Consider the following 11,534-nt stretch of genomic DNA (forward strand, 5'->3'; position numbering starts at 1 on the left):
AGACTATCCTAGTGTGCGAAGGAGAGCCTACCATGGCTGAAGTTGGGCTGGTGGGAGTGATGTGGAGGAAGGTGAGCTGGTTGCTGGGACTGCGACAAAGCAATGTGGGGGATGAGAACCTGGAGGATGGAAGGAGGGAATATGGAAAGGGAGATATCATTATGGAGCATGACGAGGAGGAGGAGGAGGAGGAGGAGGAGGAGGAGGAGGAGGAGGAGGAGAAAGAGAACGAGGAGGCGGAGGAGGAGAAACGGGGCTGATATGGGGAGGAGAATGGACGAAGGGGGTTGGGTGTGAAATAGTTCGTCATTAAATTCAAAGAGAGCTTGAGAAGGTCAGGAGGGTTGAGAGTAGAGGAGGAGCGTCAGTCGTCGTCGACCTTGATAGAGGAGGAGCCGAGGCAGCAGAGGAAGGAGGTGGGGGGATGCTCGTCGAAGGCATACGACTCGCAGTAGCTGAGAGATCTGTCGCGCTCGCCATTGCGATGGCGATACTTGTTCTTGAGAGAGTAGGCCTTGCGGTTCTTGTTCTCAAACTTCTTGTACGTCTGCGGCGGCAGAATGAGGCCATGGAGCAGAGAGGAGGAAAGGAAACAGGAGCAGGAAACGAGGTGGGAGGTGGTGAAGGACGAGGAAGGAAAGAGAAGGGGCGCGTGGGGAGGGAAGGGGGGAGCGAAGTAACATGTCAGAAGGTAGAGTGATGAGGACTGCTGGGGGAGAAGACTGTTTGCGAGAATGAGGAAGCCGGGGAGTCAGAAGCCAAGGGCCCAAGCGCCACCTGCTTGAAGAACTTGGTGCGCTTGTTGAGGTAGTAGAACTGGATGCAGTCCCTAGTCGTCTTGTTGGGAAGGAAGCGACTAGTCGGGGACAGTCAGTCAGAAGCAAAGGAAGGGAGGAGGGGGACGAGGAGAGGGGGGGGGGGGGGAGGGGAAGGAAATGGGAAGGAGGAGGAGGAGGATCCAGTAAAGAGCCCCACAAGTTTCTCCTCCTTCGACCCCCCTGTGACTTGGGATTAAACGACCTGGTCCCACAACGGATCCCTCACCAAACCCGCCCCTCATGTCCAGCAAGGGAGACGAACTTGGTGCAAGAAAAAGTAGACGAAGAAAAATTCACGAGATGGCGGAAAGTGACGTTCAGAGAGGGAGATAGAGAGGAGCAAGACATTGCTGTAGCCAAGGGATGATGGAAAGAGGATGGGGATTGAATAGAATGGAACAAGAGAGATGGAAGGAGGAGAGCAAGCAGGGAGATGGGCTGCGAAGGGAGGAGGGAGGAAAACAAGGAAGGAAGGGAGGGAGGGAGGGAGACCGTTGTTGCTTCGGAAGATGTAGTTCTGACGCTCGTGGGCGGTGAGAAGCATGTTGGGGACAATTGCAACGCTGCCAAGCACGTCAGAAATGTTGACAGGAGCTCCGGCGCCGCCCTGCCTGGGAGCGATCTCCTCCTCCTCCTCCTGAAGCATCGGTGAGCACCAGAGAAGCGAGTAGAATACAACATAAGGGGAAACAAGGAGGGAAGGAGAGAGGATGGGACAGCAAAAGGGAAGAGAGAAGATAGAGGCCGAAGGGGGAGTTGGGAAGAGGAAGGGAGGGAAAGGACCTCTTGTCCTTTGGGTTTCTGCTCGGCTTGTCTCGTTTTTCGGCGGAAAGGATCTTGAAGCTCTACATGAGCAGGTCAACTAGCAGGACGAAAAGACACGAGAGGCACCAGGAATCTCAACGACTGGCTTCGGTTTTCTCTCCCTCTTGATGTTGTTGACCTTCATCGTCGCTTTAGCTCCTCCTTCTCCACCTCCTTCTCTTTTTCCTCCTCCTCCTCCTCCTCCTCCCCTTCCTCCCTTCTGCAACAGATCGAAGGACATCCGTTACCTGGAGCCACTTCTTCATCTCCTGTCGATATTGAGCTGGTGAACATGTCACATACATTCCAGCGCATCACTTCTCCTTACCCGCAACCTCCAGCTCTCTTCTCTTCGCCTCCTTCACCTGCATCATCTCTCAGCCCTCCGCTCCCCTGCCTCTCCGCTCCTCGCAACTCTCCTCCTCCTCCGCTCTCCTCGACTCTCTTGCTCCTCTCCTCTCCTCTGCATCCTCATCACAACCTGCGCCTGCACGAAGGTCGCCACGTGCTTCTTGACAACTTGGTGCCGCTCGAGGTTGTAGAAGTAGAATGGCGATTTCTGCGCACAGCCGCCAATCATCGTAGAGCGCAGTCAAAGGAGCGCAGTCACCTCCACCGACTGATAGACAGGACTCGCCTCCTCTTCCGTCTTGAACTCAAACGACAAGATGCTCGAAATCTCATCGTGCACCTGATCAGAATCCGTGTCAATCGTCGTGCTCCTACTCCCTGATCCTTCCTTCTTTCCTTCCCATGTGAAGCTTCCAGCCTCCGCTGATCCCCTCCACTGCTACCACTCTCCTAGCACCACCACGATCCCCTACCTTCTTCACAGTAGCTCGGTTTTTCTCCCACAGCGTGAGGGCGAGCAAGGAAGGTTTGACTTCCTTGGGTTGAGGAGAGTTCTCAGTCTTGAAGATTTGGGCCTCTCCATGTGACGATTGCGCTATCAGCCCGTTGATCGCATCTTCTGTCGACGCAATGGCCTCATCAACAGTCTGTTGAAACCATGCTCAGCTCTCCTCGTTAAAAATTCTTCCAGCTCCTCTCCCTCCTTCTTCCAGCTCCTCGCCCTCCTTCTTCCAGCTCCGCCCCCTCCCGGCCGCCTTTCCACCTTCGTCCTCGCATTCCCCCTGCCCCGAACTCCTCCTCCTCTCTCTTTCTTCTCCCTCGTTTCCTTCAAACCTCACCTGGATCTTGGCGAGAATCTCTTCCTGTGTCAGAGACACTTCTGGTTCCTCCACCTTCTCAGCCGCAGCAGCCCCTTGCGCCGCACCCCCAGCATCGGGCACCTTCTCCTCGTCTCTTGGCATTAGACTTTCTCTTCCAGGAGGCTGATCGTCTTCTTCCATGGGCACATCCTCCTCAGAGTCCGATAGAGCTTCTAGATGCACGGGGAAAGTCTCTTTCTTTCTCGCCCCCTCCTCCTTCTCCAACACCTCCTCCTTGGGTGGAGCCTCCTTGGGTTGCTCCACTTCCTTGGGTTGCTCCACTTCCTTGGGTTGCTCCACTTCCTTGGGTTGCTCCACTTCCTTGGGTTGCTCCACTTCCTTGGGTTGTTCCACCTTCTCGTCTTTCCTGTCTTCAATTTGCTTCTTCTCTTCTTCTTTAACTTCAACCTCTCTGGCCCGATCCGCTTCTCTTGGCTTGTCAGCATGAGCTTCCTTCACTTCCACCTTCAGCTCTTCTGTTCCATTTGTCCCCTGATCCTTCTCGGTCGCAACTTCTTTTTTCTCGGATGTCTCTTGCCAGCTTTCCTTCACGTCATGGTTTGACGAGCCATAGTCTTCGCCGTTTGCCTTGGGCTCTGTACAGACAGAAAAAGTTTTACAAGAAAATCGAGCGACCGCATCATCATCATCATCATCACCATCACCATCATCATCATCATCATCATCATCATATTCATCATCATATAAGCAACAACAACAACCATCATCGGCATCGGCATGTCACGTTGTCATGGCAGGCTCACCGTCTTCTGGCTTGACAACTTTCTCCACAGACCTCAGCCCGAACCCGAACGTCAGCCTGGGCTTCTTCGACGCGGGTGTCGAGTAGGAGGAGGGGCTGTTGACACTCGCTGCGCCCTCTGACGACTCCACTGGGCTCTTCTGCCGCTTCAAGCCAGTGCCATTGCTGCCGGCAGAGATGTCGCTGATACCTCGCTTTTTTGTCTCGGTGTCGTTGACTTCATCAGTTGCCGGCACTTCATGTGCCTTTGCGCCTTCGGGGAGCATGTCGTCCTGGGGTACCGTAAGACCTCCCGTGAAGCACTGGTAAGAGCACTAGAGCACAGGAAGGCGACAGGATGAGGAGAGGAGAGGAGAGGGCAACGAGTCAAGTGCGAAGCAGAGACAGCAGAAGAATTGACTCGCTTCACCTTCACGGGTGTCGAGATAGTTGTCGGCAGCTCTTTTTCCATTCCTGACTAGAATGTCAGTATGACATGTTGAGAAAACCGAAGGGGCACCTGCGTCATGCGGTTGTTTCTTCTCATTCTGTGTGCTTGCAGCGTGCTCTTGTTCCAGCACCTGGAGGACAATGTCAAAGGCAAGACAGTGCATGATTATGTGCGAGAGGCGGGCGGGGGGGTCACGAGCAGGTCTGCTCGCGGGCGGTTCGCCCACGTCTGGAGGGCGCGATGGTCGTGCGCTCGGCTCTAGCATGCAGGTATGCACAGCAAATAGACAAAGACATAATGCGAAGTGAGACATGCGCATGAGCAGAGAGAGAATAGGGAGGCGGTGGGCGGACGGGAAGGAGCATGGAGGATTGAACATTACCGGCAACTCGTCGTCTTGCGCCCTAGACGGGCTGTACTCTTCTCCAGAATCCGACAGGGGCTCATGGAACTGCTGGTTTGACGTCCCGGGAAACTTCTCTTGAGCAGCCATGGCTGCCAGTGTTGGGATAGAGGAAGAGCAAGACGCGCTCCGGCGAACTTAGCTCGCGCCTGTCAGCTCGGCCCGCAAGTATCAAGCTCTCCCCGTCCACGACCACCAGGTTTTCATAATGCTGATCACGCAAAGCGCTCTAGAGCCAAGATCATTCACTTCCTTGACTTCTTCCTTCCTCCTCCTCTTCTGCCTCCTCCTCCTCCTCCTCCTGCAGCTCCTTCTCCTCTTTCTTGTACCCCCACCAGCCCCGCCATGCTTACGCGCTTCGAAACTGCCGTGTTTGAAAAGATTCTCTCAAGTTTCAAATCAGATCTCATCTTTTCCGGATTTGTGCAAATTTCAGTGGTTGATACCAAAATTCAAGACGGGCCGCCCGGTCTCCCGGGGCCCGGCCGGTCAGTGCCTTTACTCACTGAGCCACTCACTGAAATGGTCATGAGGGCGATGATTCATACGAGTACAGATGGAGCTCGGCAAGCCGATGATCGAGCTTGTCATCTACCATGGGTGGGGTGCCTTTTATATCCAGGGGGGTAGGGTGGACCTCAATGGACTCAAGTGGTCGGGTCAGGGGTGATAGCCCCTGGAATCGGTCTTGGATTCTAGGGGTGGGTCATCTCCTGCACACATCATCGAGGGGTCCCTGCTGCTTTTGAGGGTGGGGGAATATTACGGCGAGTTTGGACAGGGGTGGGGGTACTTCGATCCCAACGTCGATCGTTTCATATTATTATTATTAGCAGGGTAGGTAGGGAGTTGATATTAGGGGTAGTCGATGTAAGGGGTACGAAAATTGCACGGGTACTAAAATCAGTGCCTGTCAGGGGTGTAGTCTAGATGAGGGGTACTTAAGGACAAAGTGAGGGTGATATTTTCTTGATGGTACCCATTGTGGATTGATCGACAAACGAGATGATCGGGGGGTACTCTAATAAGTACCCGTCCAGTTGACACAGGACACGAGGGGGTAGGTCCCTCTAAGTGGTGGTTTAAAAGATGGTTTTAAGAGCAACCTGTACCCCTCCTTTGACAGAGAAAGTTGGGGGTAAGTGGCAGAGTGGTGGCCAGGATCATGCGAGTGGGAGGATTGATCGAGGCGAGAGAAGTGGGAGGAGGAGGAGGAGGAGGAGGAGGAGGAGGAGGAGGAGGGAGGAGTGGGCGAACGAGGACGAGGATTCTGGACGAGGGTCTTGCTGCATGGAAGAGAATTGGAATCAGTTTGTAGAGGTCAAGGTAGAAAGATCAGACGTGAATGTTGAGGGAAGGGCTAGAACACAATGAAGTCCCCGACCATTCCACTTCCCATCAGCTGACTGACTTTTGTGGGCAGGTGCTAAGAGGATGTAACATGTGCCGAAAGATGATATCATACTGAGAGAAATCCTCCCCCGCCTGATATCTCCGTGATCTTGTGGAGATCTTTCAAATGCTCTCAAGAACAAGGATCCGCGCTTTGTTCATCACAGCGTGTTGCATTCATGTCCTATCGTCCTTGAACACATGCCATGCCTCCTTTGGCGTCTCACTGTGCACCAAGCAAGGCCAAGAAGTCATGCAACAGCTCTCTGTCATCTTCCAGCGACTAAGAGGGGGTAGACACAGGTTAACCCCCGGGGACTCGGTGGACAACAGCGCAGCATGCATCTCGCCACTGCGGGAAGATGCTTGCGGCGTGAAGGTGGTTGGAGGAGCACGAACGAGAGAGTTCCTGCAGGGAAACCTTCGCGGAGCTGCCGATCCTACTTGCTTCCTGGACGAGAAGCTCGGCGTGATGGCGCCTGTCGATGTTGTAGCGACGTGCCCAGGGCCGAGGGCGCGAGGAGACAGCAAGAGAGGGCAGATATCATTCGCTGAGGCACAGGAGGCAAAGTCGCCAAAGCACGAGAAACCGAGCACGTTGAGGTTCGAGAAGGAGAAGGTCGCCATCTCGGATGTCACGAGCGCCATGGAGAGCGAGTCGGTACCGAGGAGCCAGGTGGTGAGCGTGAAGCCTGTAGAGGTGAAGAAGGGGAAGAAGAGAACACCGTCTGCTCCTCCTGCTGTCGAGCTCAGGATAGGGCAGAAACTCAACGAGGACAAGGTCACTGTGACCAAGAAGCTGGGAACGGGGTGAGGAAGAGGAGGAGGAGGAGGAGGAGGAAACAGCTCTGACGAAGTTGCAGTGGGTTTGGGACTGTTTATGCTGCTGTCGATAATGTAGAGAAGAAACCGATCGCTGTGAAAATTCAGAGGCCTGGAAGAAAACTCAGCCAGGTGAAGGGATTGAGGAGGAGGGGGAGGAAGAGGAGGTGGAGGTTGACTGGATGATGCCCAGGTCGCGCTGGACGAGATCAGCCTGCTGCGAGTAGTGAGAGAGAAGTTGGAGGAGGATGAAGGAGAAAGTCCGAGAAGATGCTCGGGAGGAAGGCACGTCGTGAGAATCTTCGGTCACTTTGTTCACAAGGGTTTGTCGGGGATGCAGGTATCTCCACTTACCCTCCTCTCTCTTCTCCTCTCTCTCCTGCTCCTGCTCCTCTTGCCTGTATGCTCATAACCTGACTCGATTCTTTAGGTCTGCACGCAGCTCGAGCTCCTCGGGCCTTCGCTCCTCGACCTGCTGAAGGACTGCAAGTACAAGGGTCTCCCTCTCCCTCTAGGTCAGAGAAACCTTGAGGGAGAGAACAACACATCACATCACATCACATCACATCACATCACATCACATCACATCACATCACATCACATCACATCACATCACATCTCATCACATCTCATCTCATCTCATCTCATCTCATCACATCTCATCTCATCTCATCACATCACATCTCATCTCATCTTATTATTTCACACAAAATCACAGCACACATCATGACATCCCATTACATACAGCGTTGTACTGACACCCCAACGCAGTCAAAGTCATCACGAGAGATGTCCTGAGAGGTTTGCACTTCTTGCACGAAAGATGTAACATCATACACACGGACCTGAAACCGGAGAATGTTCTTCTGTCTGTGAGGTGACATGCCATTTTAACATGCGATATCGAGATGGATTTGGAGATGGATGTTCAGACAGGAGGGAGAGGCGCAGAGTCGGCGCTATCATGATTTTCTGCTGTCTTTTTGTTCCTTGTGCAAGATTGTTTCTGGTGTCGAGATAACTTGCATTTCTTTCAGGCTGAAAGCAGAAACCTCTTCTTCGTTATCATCCTCCGAGCACGATGCGCCGTCTCAGGTTCTCAGCGTCGACAAGCAAGGATGGTCGAGATCGATCATCGGATCCTACCAAGACTCTCCCCTCTTGTCCTCCTCCTCCTCCTCCTCCTTGCTCCCCTGCTCCTGCCATGGTCGTTTCTGCGACGACGGGTCCTTAAGACCTGTGCACGCCAAGATTGTGGACCTGGGCAACGCTTGTCTAAAAGACAAAAAGTTCACTGAAGACATCCAGACGATTGAATATCGCTCCCCTGAGGTTCGAGGAGGAGGAGGAGAAGGAGAAGCGTGAGGGGGGGAGGGGGGGGGGGGGGGGGGGGGGGGGGCAGAAAGGAAGGAGGATAGAAATTGGACAGGAGTGTGTGTGGAGGGTTATTGGTGCACTGGAGGAGAGCTTGTAGGATCTGTTGGGGGCGGAGAGGTGGAGAGATGAGAGCGAGTTTGTGTTGGAGGGGAGGTGAAGAGAAGAGGAGCTGACTTGAATCCCTATCAGGTGATAGTCGGGTCGGGGTACGATGCTTCAGCGGATATGTGGTCACTTGCTTGCATGGTATTCGAGCTCATTACAGGAGAATATCTCTTCGACCCCAAGGTCCTCTTCCTCTCCTTCCTCCCCGTCTTGCCCCGTCCTCCTCCTCGTCCTCCTCCCACCTCCCAATCCCCCAACCCCCAACCCCCACCCGCTATCATCCTCCTCCACCTCGAACCAACGGTTCACAATCTCTGCCTCCTCCTCTCCCTCCCTCCCTCCCTCCCTCCCTCCCATCCCTGTCCTTATTTTTCTCCTCCAGGAATGTACAGCACATGGAAAGCTGCTCTACTCCCGCGAGGAAGACCTTCTAGCGCATCAGCAGGAGCTGCTCGGCCTCATGCCCCTTGCGCTGACCAAAGGAGGGAGGAGATTCAAAGAATTCTTTAAACCGTGAGCTCCTCCTCCTCCTCCTCCTCCTCCTCCTCCTCCTCCTCCTCCTCACTCCCTCACCTCTCGTTGTCCATTCCTCCCCCGCAATCATCTTTCAGTTCCTGTGCTCCTGACGGCCATGGCAGCAACGGAGAGCTTCGCAACATCTTCTCCCTCAAGTTCTGGGCCCTGCCGCAGGTCTTGCAGCAGAAGTACAAGATGAAGGAAGAGGTGGCTGCGCAGGTGAGAGGGCGGGAAGACAGCGAGGGAAGGGAGAGAAGCCGGGAGTGGGGAGAAGGGGAGACTGAGGAGACGCGATTGAGGAGAAAGGAAGGAGAAGCGAAGGAAAGGGAGGAGGAACAGAGAGAGGGAAAGGGAGGAGGGAAGGAGGGGGAAGAAGCTGACTGCTGCGATAGGTCAGCGACTTTCTCCTCCCGATGCTCAAGTTCAACCCCAAGGAGCGAGCGACGGCCCTGGAGATGCTCAATCATCCGTGGCTGACAGCAGAGGAGGAGGAGGTGAAGGCTGAGGTGAAGGAGGGAGCCGTCAAGGGAGGGCAAGAGGAGAGGAAGGAGGAGGAGGGGAGAGAGGAGTCGCAGGGAACAGAGAAGCGATAGCAGGGCGACATCGACGTGTAATCGTCGGTTGTCATGATATACTTTCTTCGCTTTTCTGCCTCTTGCTGCATGCCTGAGGTTTTTTATAATTGTTGTGATGTATTCTTTCGTGATTATTCTCGTTATTCATTAAATTCTTTTACACCATCCTCCCTTCTTCGCTCCATCTCCTCCATCTCCTCCTCATTCTTTCAGCTCTTGTGTCGTTTCACTGTTAATCTTTCAGCTGTTCAAGAAGCAGTTTCCTCGCAATTTCTGTGTGATCTGCATGACAACCATCAGCCTTTTGGGTACAAGATGGAAACGGACGAGGATGAAAGGATGAGAACGAGCAAACGCTGAAGAGCAGGAGGAGGTGAAGGAGGAGGAGCGGGAGGAGCAAAAGTATCGTTATCACCTGATGGCACGTCCTCTAATTCCTTGCACCTGCGAAGAAGTTGGTGAGGGGAGAAAGCCAAGAGCAGGTTCACAAAGGAGCAAGCGAGAGAAAAGAAGGGGGGGAAGGGAATGTTGGAGGGGATGGAAAGAAGGAAGGAGAGAGAGCAGGAAGGGACGGAGAGGAGGAAGGAGAGAGAGCAGGAAGGGACGGAGAGGAGGAGGCAAGGGAGTTGGCAGACCATGTTTTTGCGATTTCACATCTTGACTCGAGCAACTGAGAGAACATCAACATGAGAAAACCCAAGGGTCTGGACTCCTCCTCCCTCCTTTCATTCATCCCGTTGCTCCTCGTTCTCCTCGCTCGTCCTAAGTCTCCTCCCTCCCTCCCTCCCTCCTTTCCACTCTTTTCCACCTTCTTGCCCCGTAGCTTTCTCTTCACTTTCTCCTTTCTTCCCTCAGTGTTTCTCGCTCCCTCTCTCCCTCTCGCTCCCTCCATCCCTCTCGCTCCTCAGTCTCTCCTCACCTGCTCGACCACAGCGACAGGATCCACGAGCGCCTGCCCGCCAAGTCACCTCCAGCCCTCAGCCTCTCCTCCTATCACCAGGCTCTCATCGTTTGCGTTACGAACGAAACTCGGCGACTGATTGAGCAGCATCTGCATGAAGCTACAAGAGCAATTTCAGCGCAGGCAAGGTCAGCGAGAGGAGATGGTGGTGGGAAGGCGAGAAAAACGTGGAGGAGGAGGAGGAGGAGGAGGAGGAGGAGGAGGTCGAGGGTGTAGTTGGGATAACAACAAAAACACTAGAGGAAGCTCCTACTTGCGATCGACATCATAACCAGCGTCTCCTTCAAAATCTGTCCCATGCACCTGCATCACCACAACTCATCGTCACCATTTCATACTTCTCCTCATCCTCCCTCTCTTTCTCCCTCCCTTTTCTTCCCTTCCCGCCTCCTCCTCTCCTCTACCTTTCCAAATTTTCCACCGACTCCCTTCTCTACCCCCTCCCCCCCATCCCTTCCTCCTCCCTCCTCTCATTTTGGAATTTTACCATTAGCATACGATCGAGCCAATCAGCACTGGTTTGCTCGTTCTTGTTCCCCCGCTTCTTCTCGGCAATGAATTTCTTGGAATCGCCATCACGAAAATTCAACACACAGAGGAGAATTTCACCTTGATCGCAAGAAAAGTTGACAACCGCTTCAGCAGATCGTAGTTCCCTCCCCTGTAGTTCGTCCCACAGTTGCCTGATCGTCTCTTTATTTGCCATGTATTGTTGGTAGTCAAGTCTTACTGTCTGACACGTCGTGGGCAAAGACTGGGAACTGAACGAGTTTCGTGAGAACGTGAAGAAATGGAGAGGAGCAAGTGAGAGAAGAGAAGAAGACAAGACGACAAGACGACAAGAAGACAAGAAGACAAGAAGACAAGGAAGATGAGGACACGAAAGGAGGAGCGCAGGAGCGGCGGAGTAAGAACGTGGAACAAAAGAAGCAACGCGCAGACACACATCAACTGTCAACGAGAAACTCTGAAGACACCTGCATGTGAGCGTTCTTGTCCTCTTTCTCTCTCACTCTCTCGAGGTATCCTCGCCAGATCTCGTTCGACTCCTTGTCGAACAGCATCAGATCTTCCCGCCACTCGTTGGAGATCTCCTCTCTCAGCTTCCTGAGACGCCGGGCCCCGATCAGCATCAAAGGCAGTGGATGTAGAGGGGGGAGAGAGAGGGACAGAGGGAGGGGGGGAGGGAGGGAGGGAGGGAGGGAGGGAGGAAAGATGGATTGGGAGGGAGAGAGAGGAGAGAGGAGAGGAGGAAGGAGGGAGAAGAGATGAGAGATAGGAGGGCCATGGGGCAGAAAGAGCCGGCAGGGAAAGGCAGAAACAACGAAAAGGTGCCAACCCAAATTTTTGGGTACAA

At 53.8% G+C, this 11,534-nt stretch overlaps 3 protein-coding genes across 3 annotated transcripts; 1 reads left to right on the top strand and 2 right to left on the bottom strand.

Moving 5' to 3' along the window:
* Nucleotides 1-1,763: 1,763 nt before the first annotated feature.
* On the bottom strand, nt 1,764-4,754 carry GUITHDRAFT_72972 (hypothetical protein; the record flags this gene model as incomplete). The annotated part of the gene is made up of 3 exons (XM_005830512.1): nt 1,764-1,839; nt 3,060-3,234; nt 4,688-4,754. Coding segments are annotated over 3 exons (318 nt in total), but the record flags the coding sequence as incomplete, so codon positions are not given.
* A 1,934-nt stretch (nt 4,755-6,688) lies between these two features.
* On the top strand, nt 6,689-9,234 carry GUITHDRAFT_72980 (hypothetical protein; the record flags this gene model as incomplete). Its single annotated transcript, XM_005830513.1, has 9 exons — nt 6,689-6,775; nt 6,837-6,983; nt 7,074-7,158; nt 7,415-7,520; nt 7,879-7,975; nt 8,210-8,308; nt 8,508-8,638; nt 8,764-8,860; nt 9,034-9,234. Coding segments are annotated over 9 exons (1,050 nt in total), but the record flags the coding sequence as incomplete, so codon positions are not given.
* A 214-nt stretch (nt 9,235-9,448) lies between these two features.
* Nucleotides 9,449-11,310, bottom strand: GUITHDRAFT_110396 (hypothetical protein; the record flags this gene model as incomplete). The annotated part of the gene is made up of 10 exons (XM_005830514.1): nt 9,449-9,498; nt 9,632-9,660; nt 9,852-9,886; nt 10,136-10,168; nt 10,214-10,277; nt 10,431-10,480; nt 10,665-10,739; nt 10,787-10,860; nt 10,908-10,938; nt 11,155-11,310. 10 exons carry the CDS (start codon nt 11,308-11,310, stop codon nt 9,449-9,451), a joined length of 597 nt encoding a protein of 198 aa, XP_005830571.1.
* Nucleotides 11,311-11,534: the final 224 nt, after the last annotated feature.

This window comes from Guillardia theta (assembly GCF_000315625.1).
Source record: "Guillardia theta CCMP2712 unplaced genomic scaffold GUITHscaffold_45, whole genome shotgun sequence".
Lineage (NCBI taxonomy): Eukaryota > Cryptophyceae > Pyrenomonadales > Geminigeraceae > Guillardia > Guillardia theta.